The sequence below is a fragment of the Podarcis liolepis genome, assembly GCF_965112155.1.
Source record: "Podarcis liolepis genome assembly, chromosome: 11".
In the NCBI taxonomy this organism is placed as follows: Eukaryota; Metazoa; Chordata; class Lepidosauria; order Squamata; family Lacertidae; genus Podarcis; species Podarcis liolepis.
The window spans coordinates 28,962,190-28,980,614 of record NC_139565.1 but is presented as its reverse complement, the minus strand read 5'-3'; the positions used below and the strand labels follow the sequence as shown (position 1 = coordinate 28,980,614).

Below are 18,425 nucleotides of genomic sequence, written 5' to 3'. Positions count from 1 at the left end.
TTGTTAATCTCCCACATATTTAAGGTATGTCACAGGTTAACAATGCATAGCTCCAAAATAGGCAGATTTCTACAAAATACGGTACTCTTTCCTCATGTTTCAAGAACAGACTACCGCTTTCTCTCACTTCTAAATTAGCTATATTGACTTCCAATCACCTATACCAGTGCTGGGCCGCTTGTGACACTCCCAGGTATTGTTGAACTCCAGTTCCCATCAGCTCCAGACAGCATAGGGAACAGTCATGAATTAAGGAAACTGTAGTCCAACAATATCTGGAGGGTCAGTGGTTCCTCACCAACCTAACTCTGTAGGTGTAGTGAATATATAGCGTATATCTTTGTACCCAACAAAAAAACAAAACATGAATACCTTTCAGCGCAGGGACATAATCCTTTGATTTCGTCAAGATGTGCTGATATTCTGCAATAGCATCTTTATATTTTCCTAGAATCTGTTCAATTGCTGCTGCCTTATAGATGCTATATATAGACTTGGGGTTCAGTTCTCTGGCCTTCCTGAAAGACTTCAATGCAGTTGTGTAGCCGCCTCTGCTCAGATAGGCCTCGCCTAGAGATTCCCAACAGTGGGGATCCTTTGGATCTGCTCGCAGAGCTGCCTGCAAACTGGGCACATTGGAATAGTAGTTTATATTCAGAAGTGTTCGGGCTGCTTTGGTTCAATCCTCCATCACAGCCCCAAGTAAAACAAAACAGGCTACTATTGGGGGCTACCGATTTGAAACAGAATTTACACTAGTTTTGTTTTTGGTTTTTAAGATGCACCAATGGTTAATTTGGGGGGAAACCACCAGTCTTCACAAAAGCAGCGCATTCAGTTCACTGGGACTCATGCAAGAATGCTATGGAAGCTGCCAGGTTCTTCATCATTATAACATATAATGGTCACTTGTTACCTAAAGTCTCAAAGTAACTTGCACTTTTAAATAACCAAGTTTGGATGGCCATGTCCAATTTTTGTACAAAGGTAGAATCCTGCACCCTGCATTCAGAGAGTATAGCAAGGCTGCCTAGGAGCTCCATGACAACCCTACCCCATCTTCAGCCTCCAAACTTGTCACAATTTGCAGAGGCCATTCAGTTATACCAGAGGATTTTTTAAATTTAATTTTTGCATGTTATCCTTCCATCCTCAAGGTTTCTGAGTTCATGCTGCTGCTGCTGCTGCTGCTGCTGCTGCAGTATGGGGCTGTGGCTGGCTGGCTGGCTGGCTGGTAATGAGCTCGCAATAAGATGCTGTTGTAAGATGCAGGAAGCTGCTACTGAATGACCCTGCAACATACTTGGATTAGCAGCAGCATCCCATGCACAGAGGCACTGCTTAGGGAGAGGTTAGGGGTGTTCATACAGTCCAGTGTGAGCCTTTTGTAACTAAAAAGTGCAGCATTGCACCTCAAATGTTTTGCAGAGACAGAATAAAAGGCAGGTTGTTTGTAACTGTTACTGAAAATCAGCAGCAAGCAGTCAAATTCACAGAAGATTTGCCTTTTTTAAAAAAATGTATATGTGCATTATCAGACCATCTGTTTATATTGCCTTTTGCAGAAGACATTGAAATGCAATTATTCTCTTACTCTGCCACAGCTTGTGAATGTTGACCGGCTCTTAAGTAGTGAAGTCCACGACGAAGCCAGGCCCATTTTGCTCTCCCAGCACTTGCTCGTTCTGTTACCTCCGTCAAGATGGCAAGGGCAGTTTGCTAATGTACAAATATAAGGTTATGAATAGTTTATTATGTGTGCATATGGAATTACAAAGAACAGACAAAAGTGTAAGCACATTTCAGCTTAAGTATGAGTCTCTGAAGCAGTTTCTCAGCATTCCTACTACTGTAACAGAATCAAGCAAACACACAGAAGCTTTTCGAACTATATCCAGAGGGGTAGCAGTGTTTGTTCTTTTTGCTATGGCGTTGAGTTGGGGCATCTTAAAGATAAGCTTCAGCTGCATAAAGTGTAATTCTCAGCTGTAGGTATTTATTCACATGTAGGGGCTGTAAGCAGTGAGGTCAGAAGGAAACGGAAGACATTCAAACAGTGACAATTTAATTAGAGCGAGAATGTATGCAAAATAAGGTAAAGTGACCCTCTGCAACAACAGCGATAGGTGATAAAACATACAGGAAGAGAAAATGTTTATGGAATGTCTGCATTTTACAGCTATTCTGATCAGTGCAGTACATTAAAATGCTCCAACTTATTACAGTACCAAGTCTCCAAGCTCGGTGCTTAAGTCCACTACCGCCGCTCCAGCTTCCCCATCCGTTTTATCTTTTTCAAAAGCCTTTTTATAGCAGCCAAGTGCTCTGTTTTTATCTCCAGCTATGTCCCTGTAGTATTGACCTAAGTAGTGGAAAGCACTTCCCAGGTAATTGTCCAGTTTTGCTGCCTGTGAAGAAAAATAACAACACAGTACATTTCAATCCATCGTTTTCATATGCAGGCACATGGCTGTTCAGCTGAGGAAACAAAAAACTAACCAAAAGGACACCAAAAGAGCACCTTCTCTCACAATATCCTGTGCACACTTTAAAATAATATTTGGCACCTTTCTCTGGGTGCCCCCACTATCAAGAGAGAGATGGGTGGTGAATGGGAAAAGGGCTATCTCCATTGTGGATTCCAGACCTGCAATGTCCTCCTCCCTTCTAGCAACCTTCAGCTGCAGATGAAGTCTTTTTTTTTAATTTACCAGACCTTTTTAAAATGTGGTTGAGCGTCTAGGTTTTATTATGCTGCTGTGATTTAATGGGTTGTTGTTTTTTTACTAACTTACTAGCTTTGTACACTACTGTTTTACTGGTATGTTTTATTATTGTTGTTAATGTTTCTAAAGCTGGAAATGGCAAACTCATAATCTTTTAAATAAAATACATTAATGAAGGAAAGGAAGGAAGAAAAGCAAGGAAAAAATGAAATTTCAATCTCTCTCTTAAAATCACTAAGAATTCGTGTTTTCTGTGGAGCCATTAACTTAACACTCTGTCCTCATTATTAACCCAAAACATAAACTATATTTTATAATATAGTATAACTCTACATATATATATATATATATATATATATATATATACACACACACACACACACACACATATACATACATACATATATATATATATATATATATATATATATATTCCTCCCCCCCCCCACTCCTCTTTTGCTACTTTTGGTTCTCTTGTCTGCATCACAATATTTACCGTATTGGCCCGAACAGTGCTTTTTTTTTCTAAAAAAATGTTTAGGGATACGCTCCTTTTCCTATTCATATTGAAATACTGCCCCCAATGAGGCCAAACTTAGATTCACAAAATGTTTAGAGGTATGCGTACCCCCACGTACCCCCAGAAAAAAAGCACTGGGACCAAATATAAGCCACACTTGAATATACCTTTAAAATTGGAGGAGGGAAAAGAAAAAAAGAAAAAATACCCGACTATAAGCCACTCCCTTCCTCGCTGCTCCTGACTGCATACTTGGGGGTGGGGGAGACACGCTGCATTGCTAGCGGCCTTTCCCCTTCCTCACTCTCTCTCCCTTCCCGGCCTTGGGGGAGAGGATGGGGGACTACGCACAGGGCGGGCGCCGCTTCACCACACTCCTGGCTGCATACCATAATGTCGCAAATATAATACGCACTTTAACTTTTCACGGTTGGAATTTGGGGAAAACGTGAGGCTTATATTCAGGCCAATACAGTATATGGTAAGCTCCTTGGGGCAGAGGCCTCTTTTTGATGTTGTTTTATAACGCGGTGGGCATACCACTGGCACAATGTCAACAAATTTTTCTGAGGCTTAAAAAGCAGCATGGAGATTCGTATTTGTTCCCCTCATTTATCACCTCAAGGGGGCTTACAGGAACCTTTTGGAAGCAGCTAACTTCCGCACCACTAGCTTTTAATGGGTGTGGCAGGAACAACCTGAAACACATAGGTTGCATCTCTCACAATTCCCTTTCCTTCTCATGATAACCACTGTGTGTTCATCTGGAACATTCCAGAAGTGGGGGGAACACGTAAGGAGAAAGATGTGGCTCCTTGGTTCCTTCACTCTGCCCTTGATTTTCCCACAGGCTAGTAATCAAGTTGCTGACCACTGTTTGGAAGAGGGAAAATCATTATGAAATATGTTCAGCTGTAACCCGTTTTCGTCCTCATGGTTTACCTTCAGAAACTGAGTAAGAGCTTTAGATTTATTTTTTCTTGTCTCTTCACTCATAAACCAATAAGTGAGGCCCAGGCAGAAATGGAAGTCGGCTATTTCAGCTTCTTTTTCAATAGCTCTCTGGAAACTAAAAAAAGAGTTTTATTTTTATATATATATTTGTTTATTTCAAATTTTCTCCCCCAAATGAGCATGGTTTACCTTGTTTCTGCCTGATGAAAGTTCTTTTGCTGATAATGAATCAATCCTTCAAGGTAGTCAGCTTCTGCTAAGTCTGGGTGGGTCTGCTTAAGCTCCTGTGCAATCTATAGTATAAAAAGTGTTAAATTCTACAGTTTCATATGGAGCAATGTCATATTTTTAACAATAGGCTGTATTATTGGGGGGGGGCACATACTAACCTTCAAAGCTTCATCAACAAGCCCTTTATTGAGACAGGCCTCTCCTTTAAGAGCTATAAGCTTGGGATCATTGTTTCTATCCAAAACCTAGGAACCAAACGCATGTTTGAAATGTCAATCTTCAGAAAACTGAAGCTACCTTGTGAGGAAAATACTTATTAAACCAAACCTTATTAAAGTCTAAATAGTAGAATAATATTGCCACTCTGTGAACACAATGATTCCTCTGTCTGTCCGCCCAGAAACAGACAATAGTTTCAGAGTATTCAGTAAAGAGACCAGCTTTCCCCAATCACCGCAACACTATGAAGGGAAAACCTAGACTCAATGAAATTCTCCCTCCTTACAACTATAAAGGCACAAAGGACCCCTCAGCATCTTAAACTGGAAAGCCTAAGGCAGATTTCATTTACCAAAGTTTTTTAAAGAGGAGAGGGAGAAGCTATTCACATACCTGTTCAAGGGAACTTATAGCTTCTTTTGCAGAGTCGGCACCTGGGATTTTAATCAAGGCCATGGCTTTGAAACGATGGGCAAGGTTTTTCTGCTGCTGATTGGAACTGGATTCATTAAGCTGTCCCAATATCTTTAAAGCTGCCAAAGAAAGAATTGTAATTCTATGTTTGACTTAAACTTGGTTTAAAAGACATTGTATTTGCCCGTACAGTTTAACGTTGCTCTTTCGATACAGCACCCATCAATTATGGATTGTAAAATAAACCACTAGCTTGAGAAGTGGTTGACATCTCAACATATTATCTGTATCCTATGAAGCAATTTCAAGAAAAGGCTATTAAGATCTACCAGTTTGTAACCTATATTTTATTAGCACTATATAAAACATGTATTCCACCCCCACCCCACCCCCAATTTATAAGCCCACCTTTCACTGAAATGATCCCAGGGTGAGTTACAATACAAAACCAGCAATACAGCATGCCCAATTACTGTGTTACTATATTGGGGATCATAGAAATCTGAAATAACGTTAACGAAAAAATATTAAATATACTAAACACTGAGGTGTAGTACCAATTTATTGCATGTGCCTGCTACTATAAAATTACAGTGGCAGAGAAGGCTTTTTTTCTGTTATTAGTATCAAGATTGTGGAACCAATCTTCCACAAGAAATCCACCAGATGCAAGAGCCCATTCTTTTTAAACAGACCTTGAAAACCTTTATTAGATTAGCCTTTGACTGCTGAGCATGTTAGTGGAGTGCTGCAATTCCAGCTTACCACTACTGCTTGAAATTGCTGTTCTACTGCCTCTATAGTTATTTGATTACTTTATTCACTTTTTATTATTATATTGTTGTTGCCTGCCTTTGGGATATTTTATCAAAAGTTGAACTACCTTTTTTCTGAAGAAGTTGTATTTTAGCTCTGCAATTACCTTGATTGCAAGAAAGAACAGCTTCTTTGTATTTATGCATTTTCACTTGTGCCTTTCCTAAGTAACACCATGCTTCCGGACACTGGCTGGTCTGCTGCAAACCTGGCAGGAAAGATTTTGCATGTTTAACATGATTCAAACACATGAGTTCAGATGGCACTTGCAATTACTAGAATCTTAATGCTATTTAACTTTTCAATTCATGAATACCAGACAATAACCATAGCCCCACCCCAAAAGTAACCTGTTTATGTTTTGCCTTATGTATATTTGATCTTAGTATCGGATATACATGAACAACCTCAAACCTACAACAATACACAAATTAGATTTCATATAGACTGGACATAAATTGTCACTCAGAACTAACTTTGAACTCCTTCCCTCAAAAAGTGTCTAATAATAATTTACAGTCTAGTGTAGAGTCCTAAAGACAGCATAAACTCTGAAAACTGATTGCATATAAGAATATATCAGAGCCCAAACTGGGAGAAAAAAAGATAGTTTGGCCAGACTCAATAATGCCTCCCTAAAAAAACAAGAATAGCATTTCACTCCAAGTCAATCATATTATTCCTATAATATATATTATGTACACCCATTGTTCTCTTCCCATATCGCTCACCTTCTGTTAGCTTTTTTTCACCTTCATCATATTTTTTTTCTTGGAGAGACTGAATCCCTAATCCAATAAGGGCTGGGCCACTTCTTGAGTCAATATCCAACAGCTTCCGACAACAATTCAGGGCCTCATCAGTGAAACTGCCTAGAATACATGGAGGAATTTCCATTTGGTCACAGTTTAGAAGGTGAGAAGAAAACGAAAATCTCTCTAGTGCTTTCGCTATATTATTTTTCTGGCGTCGCATACTATTTTCTGAGTTGTCCAAAACAAATACTGAATGCCTTGTGGCATTCAGAAGCATTGCAGCCTCCAACTGCAATGGCTGAGCATAGCCATCATGGCTAGTGGCCATTGCCAGTAAGAGCAAGCTGCTTTAAGTTAAAAATGCTTACATTAGCAGTTCTTACTGTTTTAATAATATTTAGGCAAGCCTTTTGTTCTATGTTTGCTACATTGCTTGTTAAACTGTTACTTGCATAGAGCTTTAAGAATGGGGCAGAATGTAAATCTGGATATAAATAAAGACCAGCTGCTTTCAGTACCGCACTTCCAACCAGTCTTGGGACACGTGATGGAATATACATAATGGAAAAGAAAGGAAGCAATAGCATATATGGCACACACATAGAGGCCAAAGGATTTGAAAGCTTTCGAGGTCAAGAATGCTGCCATTAATGGTAATCAGAGCAATACAGGAAAAGGAGATTATTTCAAGACCACTAAGGCAGCTTTATTTCTATGCCCACCAGAATTGTTTTCAATTATTTAAAATACTCATTAGCTGTTCTTCAGCTAAAGCTCTTGGAACAGCATACAAAAAGCAGGTGAACAAAGTGCAAGAGACAGGGAGGGGCAGATGCAACATTTGTCTTAATGAGTCGCTGAATTCCACCAACAAATTTTAGTTTTTTATTTTAGCTCCCCCTCCCTTTTAGAACCTCTTCTGTGACAAACTCAAATCTCCCAGATAATCTCAGAGCAACTCAGATGTATGAAAAAAGTACAGAAAGGCAGCAGATACAGTGGTCAAATAAAAGAAAGTACTGTAGTAAAGAAAAAAAGAAAATAAATAAACCAAAAACTACCTGATTGAATGAATCGCAAGCAAAGAACTTCCAGAGGATAACTCGCAGCAGGATACAAAATCATCATATCTTCACAGGCCTTCTTCAGTCTGAAATCCTCATGAGGAAACTTATTTCAGGAGGAGAAAAGCAATTAGCAATGTAATAATAATAATAAAAATTTTTATTTATACACCGCCCTCTCCAGCCAAGGCCGGGCTCAGAGCGGCTTACAAGCAATAATAAAAACAAGTTAAATGATTACAACTTAAAAACAAAATTAAAAAATACAACATTAAAATATTGAAACCTTAAAATATTAAAATGTAGCCTCATCGCAGAAGGAGAAGGAAAAGAAAAAAGAAAGAGAGGGAGGGAGGGAATCAAATTGGCTCCAAGCCAAAGGCCAGGCGGAGCAACTCTGTCTTACAGGCCCTGCGGAAAGAAATCAGATCCTGCAGGGCCCTGGTCTCATGAGGCAGAGCGTTCCACCAGACCGGAGCCAGAGTTGAAAAGGCCCTGGCTCTGGTTGAAGCCAATCTAACTTCCTTAGGGCCCGGGACCACAAGGGTGTTGCTATTTATGGACCTTGAGGCTCTCCATGGGGCATACCGGGAGAGGTGGTCCCGTAGGTACGAGGGTCCTAGGCCGTGAAGGGCTTTAAAGGTCAAAAGCAGCACCTTAAATCTGATCCTGTACTCCACCGGGAGCCAGTGCAGCTTGAAAAGCACTGGGTGAATATGCTCCCATGGCAGAGACCCCGTGAGGAGTCTCGCTGCAACAGTCTGCACCCGCTGGAGTTTCTGGGACAGCTTCAAGGGCAGCCCCGCGTAGAGCGAATTACAGTAGTCAAGCCTGGAGATGACCGTCGCATGGATCACTGTGGTCAGGTCGGGGCGGGAAAGGTAAGGGACCAACTGCTTGATGCGGAGAAGGTGGGAAAATGTCGCCTTGGCTGTTGCTGTAACTTGCGCCTCCGTGGAAAGGGAGGCGTCAAGGATTACACCCAAACTCTTAACGGAAGGCAATGGCACTAATTGGGCTCCCGCAATTAGTAATTGCCAATATCCATTGGGGGTCAGAGGGAGGAACTTGTTAGCCATTTGTCAAAATTGATCCACACCTTCCACAAAGTGCTTTCCCACCCACAGTAGGAGGGGAAAATAGATAAGAGTTCATCTTTTCTCCATGTCCATGAATGGAACACAGAGTGAATAAATAGCATCCTAAGAGCTGGGCATTCCCTCTTCCCTTCAAGGCAGTTGTCTGTAGATAGCTGTCAATTTCAAAGCAGGATGTTTTACCTTACAGCAAAATAAATAATCCTTACTTTTGACAAACAGTGAATGAACTCTCTGTAAGTCTTTTGATGCTCTTCACTTGGAATTGGGTCTGAGGAATTCACAGCCTCTTCAAATGCATTGAGGAGCTGAAAAACAAATAGTATAGGCACTGCAATATGGAACAACAAAGCCCAAAACGCAGCAAGCTTTTAACAAGTGATGGTGCGATCTCTGGATAATTAATGCACCTGAAGTTTGAAAAGATTCAGTTCTACTACTATGCCAGCAAATACTTCTTTTCTACACAAAATCAGAGCCAAGCTATCATTACACATAATTGTGTGGTTCTTTCTGGTGATTTTTTTTAACGAAGAGTATCCATTGGGGGTCAGAGGGAGGAACTTGTTAGCCATTTGTCAAAATTGATCCACACCTTCCACAAAGTGCTTTCCCACCCGCAGTGGGAGGGGAAAATAGATAAGAGTTCATCTTTTCTCCATGTCCATGAATGGGAACACAGAGTGAATAAATAGCATCATAAGAGCTGGGCATTCCCTCTTCCCTTCAAGACAGTCTGCTCACACTGGTGCTCTGATCTCAACTTTTATTTTCCTGCTAAAAATAAAAATCAACAACTGTCACACAGTTCATACAGTTACACACAGTAGGCACAATGGTTTGGTCCTAAGATTACCAAACTAGTATGGTAAAATTGTGAATACTGTGTATTGCTACCAAAATTGCTATTTTGCCTTTTTCTGTCCAACATACAGCATGGCTTATTTTCCCATACTACAATTTCCAGTGCCAGGAGCATGCCTGAAGTTCATTTTAATCACCAGAATGAATAAAAGACGGACAGGCAAATAAAAAGGATCTCACTATGATCCTGTTTGACTTTGGGTGAAGGTAGCCAAAACATTTCCTGCCTTCAACCACAAGGTGGAGCTGGTGACATTCAAGACTAGTGGGAGAAACGGGATAGAAACGTTTGTTCTCTCTATGTTCATCCTACGCGTCATACATATTTTCAAGATTTTAAAAACAATTGTAAAATTGCTCTTGGGGTGTAAGCTAGAAAGTCTCTATGACATCACAAGCATTAGTCAATTGGCACTATCCACAGCAAGATTGTCTGTCGATTTACAGAATGGTGGTTTTTTTTTCAGAACTATGACTCTATACAAACCGCTTCATCTAGATAGTTTGATTCAAGAACAGAACAGACGCAAATAATGTACCACGTTAAGGGGAAGATGCAGGAAGGACCAATTTAGTGAAATAATTCAGCTCGAGCAAGTAAGCCAAAACACATGAAGCAGGGATTGAAAAAAATTACCCCAATGCCCTACTGTAGTTATGTGTTATAAGCAGGACTACTGCTTATACTTTCGCACTGCCAAATATTATTTCTACCCTAATAGGTTTTGTGATTTACAGCCTCCAGTTTGTATAAACCAAGAGCTGAGCATATGCCATTTAGTCATAGCCTCAAGCAGGCAGTCCTCAGAAAATCACTGTATCACTTCCCATCTGTAAGATGGAAATTCGGAATTATTCCTTCCAAGCTGTTCTAAGATTCAGATACAATTGTTATGCTGAATTTTCTATAGATTTATTGTTTGAAAAACAATATAGCCGAATCAGGGGACGAACCCTTACCAATTGCTGTGTCTCATTATCCTGGAGATGTGTGCCTTCTTCCAGTAACTGGACCAACCTCTTCCATAACTGATGAAGCTCAGCTTTTTCTGCACCTTCTTCCTGTCGTATTTTTATTAGCTTCTGCCACGTCCGAGCCACCTGTCAAAAGAAAACCAGTCAAGCCTCAATGTCTTCTCAAATCTGAGACATTTATCGCCTTTGACTACTGGAGCACTGGAAGACATTTCCCAATTCCAGAGATCAAGGCGTATGCCTTTTAATGCAAATGAGATGTCAGAAGCAATAAGATGTCAGTGTTATGAGATGATTTTGCAGTCTTCTTGCTTACTGCTGCCTACCAAGTCACACAGCTATACAGATTCTTTTAGTGGTATGGTGTGGGCAGTATCTCTCATGACATTTCAAATACCTTGATACAGGTTGCTTCCACACTAATGTTTTCCACATCGTGTGCCTTGATTGATTGATTGATTGATTGATTTTAATAAAATGCAATCGCAGCACCAGCTTTGCCTAGTATGAACAGCAAAGCACTACTGGGGCTTTTATGGGCTCCTCACTTCCTTTTCCCATTTAAACATAGACATAAGCATATTTGACTGCACCTTGCTTTCATTTTATAGTGGGTGGTGGAAAAGTGATGAATTAGCCTACCAGCTGCCCCTCAAACAAACTTTAGATTTGGGGCAATGAAGTGTTTTATTTCACAAAAAGGGACGCTTTAGTCACTGGCTTCCTCTCATGGTTGTTCCTTTTTAAAAAGAGAGAGAGAGAGCGCAAAATATTGCTATTCCATTATTTAAAAATGGGAGAGAGAGAAGAAAAAAGTAATTAAAGTCCTCCCGCAGGCTTGTGGAAACAGAAGTTGACTCTTGAGGCAATGTAATGGACAAAAAAAAGGTGCAAGCACAGCCAAGACTGGTGAAGTCATAAAGCTAGTAAATATTTCTGCAAAGGAAAATTTGGTGTGTGCTTTTTGGCAAAACAAACAAACATTGACTACTAACACTGATAACAATAAGTTACAACGAACATGAGAGTGACTAACCTGAAGGTATTTTCTCTCTCGCTGATACAGTTCCACAAGCTTTCTACATACTTCACACCATTTCTGTTTATCAGTGCTGGGGGAGAAAGACAAAATGTCTACAATATAAGGGTGCAATCCTATTGTACCTGGAAAGGCAGTGTCAGGAGACATAAGATTTTGTAGACCTGCAGATGGAGCAGGAAACCCACCCTTTGTTGCACTGGCTGTCCCTCTTTCTAGATCAGTCCTCTGAGGGCAATAGGAGGGGGAAAGGAATGTGTTGGGGTTGGATGGGGGGGTTCAATCTGCCAGCCCTGGAGCTGCCTACTACTTTCCCCTCCAAACCCTGGCTGGGGTGAACCGCATAGGGCTCAAAACTTGACAGTTCTACTGCCACATATTTTTCCTCCCCATCGTTCTTATATGTCTCTGCCTGTTAAGGAAATCCTCAGTTAACATACTTTTTTCAATTTAAAGTATTTGTTTAACAATCTGCTCTTTTGTACTTCTTTCTTTTTCAATTGTGGCTTTTTCCACTCCATCTTCAACCTGTGAACCTTGCTTCCTGCAGTCCTCTCTCCACTCTTCTTATGCCACCTTGCAGTCTCCTTTCCCCTTAGGTACTGGGGACCTTCCCCTTTGCTCTTCCTGCCAACATTTCCTTTATAATTAATATCATAATATTCACTTCAAGTAAATGTTTAGCTTATTTTTTAAAAATGCTGTAAAATAGTTGATTTCCTACCTTTCATAGAGTTCCAGGAGTTTCTGATACACATTAACCAAATCTTCTCCAACATCTGCATGGTTTGTTTTTTCATATAAATTTGCTAAGCCCTAGGGGAAAGTGAAGCATATAACTTTTGAAGCAAATCCTTGTTGGGTCACAACTATCATCTCCATATTCATATCCATTCCTGAGATATAACCATGTTACTGCTTAATAGTTTTTGAAGCATAGCATTTCAAGGTTCATCAAACTGACTGTGTGAAGATAACACTGCAGAGGCAGTGACTAATTTGTCTACATTCTCCACATCATTTATAACTTCTAAGCAAGAAAGACAAGCCTTGTTACATGTAGTCAGGAAGATGCCAGAAGATAGTCCAATGTACAGTCTCCTAAATTTGAATCTAATGTTGCGTACGACTTGCAGAATATTTGCATTTTACTCATATAAATATATGGAATAGGGAAATGGAACCAGTCATATTACAACATCAGCTGGGATAGCTCAGTCTGTAGAGCATGAGGCTTTTAGGGTTGTGGGTTCAAGCCCCACATTGGGCAAAAGATTCCTGCATTGCAGGGGGTTGAACTAGATGACCCTTGTGGTCCCTTCCAATTCTACAATTCTATGATTCTACGTACCTGCCATGCTAGTAACTGCCCTGGTTCAAGTTCAGCAGCTTTTCTGTAGGCACCTCGGGCTTGATCAGGCTGTTCTAGCTCAGCAGCTGCCAAACCAATGAATACCCAGGCATTATAGTTATTCTTCTCCTGTTTCAATACTGCCTATAAGAACAAGTGAAAAAACACTGAAACACTTACAATAAGCAATATTAATAAATCATTTCGAAGCTGAAGAAGAAAGCAGAACTGATGCATGCTCAGATGTTATCACCAAAAGATTCTAAAGCTGCAGAAGGAGCCCAAAGTTAAGTGCTTTGCATGTACAAAGTCCCAAGCTCAATCCCAAACATTTCCAGCTCAAAAGATCTCAACAGCAAAGCTAAAGCAAAAAACCTGTTTAAGACACTAGAGTGCTTCTGCCAACAAGAGAAGACAGTACTGACCTAAATGAACCAATGGCCTGGTTCAATATAAGGCAACTCTTTGTGCTGATGATATCTATGAGGACAAAACATCCAAACCACCACCAACAGGGCAGAAACAGAAAACAACACCACTGCTGTGCAGCCCAACTTCAGCTTTTAGTTTGGCAGCAGATAAACAAAAACAGCAAGGAACACCAAGACGATGAAGAAATACTTTAAAATATCAGTGAGGAGTACTATGAATAAAACATACAATTTCACATGCCGAAATCTTAATTGTACATTTGAGTGCTAGTTACCTTGCAGTGTTTCAGTGCTTCTTTGTACTCCTTATTCCTTATAGCATCTCTGGCACTTTTCAATGCTGCTTTCACTTCCTTGTTGGACATGACTACTGGCAAGGTAACGGAAGAAAATTTCAACAATTATACCAGGCCATATGGAGAATTTTTCAAAACAGTCTTATTTTAATCCCTTCTTTTTCATGGTATTTTTGCTTCTTGACAAAATAAGTGATAATTTATGCCACAAACCTATGATGCAGGGTTTTGCTTTGTTTTGTTTTAGTCCTGCCACTAAATGGACCTCTTCCTATAGGACAAAAATGAGCAATATCATCCAGGTTTATAATTATAGACAATGGTGATTCTAACTCTTCAGGGCCAAATCAAGACATTTTGCTGGCTATAGTGAAGAGATACGCTCCCATTTCACATACAGGTGAAACTCAGAAAATTAGAATATTGTGGAAAAGTTCATTTATTTCAGTAATTCAACTTAAAAGGTGAAACTAATATATGAGATAGACTCATGACATGCAAAGCGAGATATGTCAAGCCTTTATTTGTTATAATTGTGATGATCATAGCGTACAGCTGATGAAAACCCCAAATTAACAATCTCAGAAAATTAGATTATTAAATGAAATCAGCAAAACAAGGACTGCAAATAGAGCAACATTGGACCTCTGAGAGGTAGAAGCATGCACAAGTACTCAGTACTTGGTTTGGGGCCCTTTTGCATCAATTACTGCCTCAATGTGGCGTGTCATGGATGCTATCAGCCTGTGGCACTGCTGAGGTGTTATGGAAGACCAGGATGCTTCAATAGCAGCCTTCAGCTCTTCTGCATTGCTCAGTCTCATGTCTCTCATCTTTCTCTTGGCAATGCCCCATAGATTCTCTATGGGGTTCAGGTCAGGCGAGTTTGCTGGCTGATCAAGCAAAGTAATCCCATGGGCATTGAACCATGGGCATTGGTACTTTTGGTAGTGTGGGCAGGTGACAAAGTCCTTCTGGAAAATGAAATAAGCATCCCCATAAAGCTCATCTGCGGAAGGAAGCATGAAGTGTTCCAATATCTCCTGGTAGACGGCTGCGTTGACCCTGGACTAAATGAAGCACAGTGGACCAACAACAGCTGATGACATGGCTCCCCAAATCTCTTTTCTGATGAGAGCAGCTTTTGCATCTCATTTGGAAACCAAGGACCCAGAGTCTGGAGGTAGAATGGGGAGGCACACAATGCCAGATGCTTGAAGTCCAATGTGAAGTTTCCATAGTCTGTGTTGATTTGGGGAGCCATGTCATCAGCTGGTGTTGCTCCACTGTGCTTCATTAAGTCCAGGGTCAACGCAGCCGTCTACCAGGAGATTTTGGAGCACTTCATGCTTCCTTCCGCAGATGGAATGACTGATCGACCAGCAAACTCACCTGACCTGAACCCCATAGAGAATCTATGGGGCATTGCCAAAAGAAAGATGAGAGGCATGAGACTGAGCAATGCAGAAGAGCTGAAGGCTGCTATTGAAGCTTCCTGGTCTTCCATAACATCACAATTATAACAAATAAAGGCCTGACATATCTCGCTTTGCATGTCATGAGTCTCTCATATATTAGTTTCACCTTTTAAGTTGAATTACTGAAATAAATGAACTTTTCCACAATATTCTAATTTTCTGAGTTTCACCTCTACAGAAGCTGATTGGATCTTACCTTCAACACTGACCATAGGACAGCACCCTCTACTTAACTTGGGAGAAGAGGCTTGCTCGGGGTGTGGGGCAGGCTACAACCCCACACTGTTCTGACCTGCAACCCCTTTCTGTCCCCCCCCCCCCGTGTATAATTTTTTATTAAACTTTCTGTTTTACAATTTAAAATACTCATTTTATATCCTTAAGACATCAATGACTTCCCTTCCCTGATTCTCTTTCCATGGTTCATTTTACATATCATAAATCCTTGCGTATTTTACAAAAACTATACCATTCAGTATTCCATTATTGCATCCATCAAAACTTATTTACACTGTTGAATTTATCATAATGCCGCCAACATTTTCAGCTGAACACAGTTATTTCCCATATATTCAATAAGCGTTTTCCAATCTTCTTTAAACGTTATGTTCTTCTTGTTCTCTTACTCTATATGTTAAGTCTGCAAGTTGGGACCCTGCTCCTTTTCCATTTTGGGGCTAACAAAAGACGGGCTGCAGTAGTAACATACATAAATAACCTTTTCTGACACCTGGGAGAAACCCCTCACTGCTTTATCTGATACGTGCTGCTTGCCCATTCAAAGCTCAGTCGGTTAGAGCCCTAGTGCTGAGAACACGAAGGTCGCAGGTTCGATCCCCGTATGGGGTAACTGCATATTCCTGTCTCGCGGGGTGGGGGTTGGACTAGATGGTCCTCAGGGTCCCTTTCCAGCTCCGCAATCCTACGATAAGTTCCTTTTACACGCAATTCAAGCCAGGGCGAAAGACTAAGGTGTTAAAGCCAAAGCTGCGCGCGTTAATGCCCGGATTTAAACGAGGAGTTCAACGGGGATTCGTTAAAGCAGGGGCCGCAGCCTCCCGAGCCTGACCCAGCTGCTCTTCTTCCCCTCCGCTTCGCCCAGAGGAACCGCAGCCCAGCTCCAGGGAGGGCCGCTGGCCCTTCACAAAACCAGGCGCTGACGACAGGCACGCCCCGCCGGAGCCTTTGAGGGACCAGGCCTTCCTTCGCCACGAAGCCGCGCGGCGAACAGTCACTCACCGGCTGCTACCGACTCCGGCCACGGCTACGACCGGCAGCAGACAACCATCAATGCCGTCCCGCGCACGCGCGAAAGGCTCCGCCCCTCCTTAGCCCCGCCCCTCAACCGATGTCGTGGCGACAAAAATCCCTTCAGAGGCGCGCCGCTGTCAAACGCCAAGTCGGCCTTCCGCGTGGCAGAGGTAGTCGTATTTCTCCTTGGTGTCGCGCAGCAAGGCGCGGTTTTGCCAGCCTCAGCTACGACCGAGCCCCCTTTCCAACCCCTGCAGTCCTAAACGCGCGTGCCCTCCAGCGTTTCTCCGATGAAAATAGGGACGGACCTAATGGTCAGGGGTCCCTTTACCTTTTTAAGGGGGAAAAACAGGGGCAGTTCAAATCAGAAACTGGGACAGCTGCTGTAAATCCGGGACTGTCTCTGCAAAATAGGGACACTTGGAAGGTCTGAGCAGATCTTGTGAAAAAGTCGAATCGAAACACCATAGGGCTTACTCTTGATGGCACTGACGATAGTGGCTTGTCTCTGTTGCTTTATGCCCTTAGCTTATTTTCTAATATTGATGTATCGGCTTTCTTACGCCATGAAACACACGTGTTTCTCAGGCGGTCAAGCTGTCAAAGCAATGGCCCTTTGCTTTCAGCAAAGTGGTGAGAGTGGAGTCTCGCACGCTTATTTATTTATTATTGCATTAACCTTTCACCCGAGGAGTTCGTGGTGGCACATGTTTCTTCTCTTACACACGCACCATTTTTATCCTCACTGCAACCCTGTGAGGTGGGCTGGGTTGAGAAGGTTATCCAACGAGTTTCATGAGAGAGTAGGGAGTTGAACCCTGGTCTTCAGTGTAATACTAGTAGCCCGCCACTCTGTTAAGCTGCAACACACCAATGGTAATATTCTGATATCACATCTATACCGGTGTGACCAGCAGAGTAGGGCAGCACCTGCAGAGGAGTCCAGCAAAGGTTCAGAGTCTAACCCTGAACAGAACTCAGACACGGGAGAAGGGCAACCCGAGACAGTACAAATTCTCACATTGTTATGTACTGAAGTTCTCACCCTGGGCTAGCTGGGGGATACTGTTGATAGTTTTCACTCAGGTCCACATATGCAAATAAGGGATCGAAAGTGACGTTCAGTGATTGGATAGTTACAGAAAATGGTTACTGTTGCGTTCTAGTGGAGCTCTATATAAGCAGGTTGGCTGAACCCTTCAGTTCAGTTCTGTTCTGGCCTGTGAATAACAAGAGCTGTTTGAAGAATTGCTGTGTCATCTGATATGTTCACCCACAACTTAACACTGGCAACGAGGATGGGATTGGTGGACAACAGAGCACAGTCAGATGCGGCCACCCTCTGAGCGGAGCAATCCCAAATTGCATCAGCAACCAATGAACAGTACACACTGCGATTCTGTGTAAGTCTACTCTACTTGGGAGAAAGTTCCATAGAGTTCAATGAGACTGTTCGGTCATTGCGTGTACCCTGCATAGCAAGGGAAATGCAGCTTGCAAACTGGGTTTTTCGTTTTTATTTATTTATTTATTTTATTTATTTTATTTATTTAAAGCATGCGATCAGGCCTGAGTTATAAGGAGCATACATTCCTGCCCTCTTTTCTACTATCGTGGAGAAGGGTCATCATGCTGCTATCCAATTCACAGCTGTCAACTTTTCCCTTTTCTTGCGAGGAATCCTATTCAGAATAAGGGAATTTCCCTTAAAAAAGGGAAAACGTTGACAGCTATGATCCAATTACACTTGCTCAGAAATCCCGGGTTTCCTCGTCGTTTAGAACGGGCGGCTGTCTAATTTTACTCCGCAGGAGGAGGAGGAGGAGGAGGAGGGGGAAAAATGCCACCAAGCGATCTCACCAGTTAACACTGGAACGGTAACTCTAAACAACTCTATGTGCGTCCTCTGACAACAGAGAACCTTTCCCGGTGGCGTTGCATTAT

General features: G+C 41.7%; 1 protein-coding gene across 3 annotated transcripts in view; it reads right to left on the bottom strand.

Moving 5' to 3' along the window:
* The window catches only part of SKIC3 (SKI3 subunit of superkiller complex), a 46,084-nt gene extending 29,391 nt beyond the window's left edge, over nt 1-16,693 (bottom strand). Inside the window, exons 1-17 of one of the 3 annotated variants that reach the window (XM_083465164.1) lie at nt 16,470-16,693; nt 13,732-13,826; nt 13,026-13,169; nt 12,399-12,490; nt 11,672-11,747; nt 10,621-10,761; nt 9,006-9,104; nt 7,697-7,805; nt 6,612-6,752; nt 5,987-6,088; nt 5,044-5,183; nt 4,590-4,676; nt 4,390-4,493; nt 4,189-4,315; nt 2,229-2,408; nt 1,595-1,719; nt 373-626 (exon numbers count right to left, since the gene is read on the bottom strand). In XM_083465164.1, the coding sequence (XP_083321290.1) occupies nt 373-626; nt 1,595-1,719; nt 2,229-2,408; nt 4,189-4,315; nt 4,390-4,493; nt 4,590-4,676; nt 5,044-5,183; nt 5,987-6,088; nt 6,612-6,752; nt 7,697-7,805; nt 9,006-9,104; nt 10,621-10,761; nt 11,672-11,747; nt 12,399-12,490; nt 13,026-13,169; nt 13,732-13,821 (2,011 nt within the window). In that variant the 5' untranslated portion in view covers nt 13,822-13,826; nt 16,470-16,693. Of the gene's footprint in view, nt 1-372; nt 627-1,594; nt 1,720-2,228; nt 2,409-4,188; nt 4,316-4,389; nt 4,494-4,589; nt 4,677-5,043; nt 5,184-5,986; nt 6,089-6,611; nt 6,753-7,696; nt 7,806-9,005; nt 9,105-10,620; nt 10,762-11,671; nt 11,748-12,398; nt 12,491-13,025; nt 13,170-13,731; nt 13,827-15,993 lie in introns of all 3 variants that reach the window. The other 2 variants (XM_083465166.1, XM_083465165.1) reach the window with 2 other exon arrangements.
* Between the last annotated feature and the right edge of the window lie 1,732 nt (nt 16,694-18,425).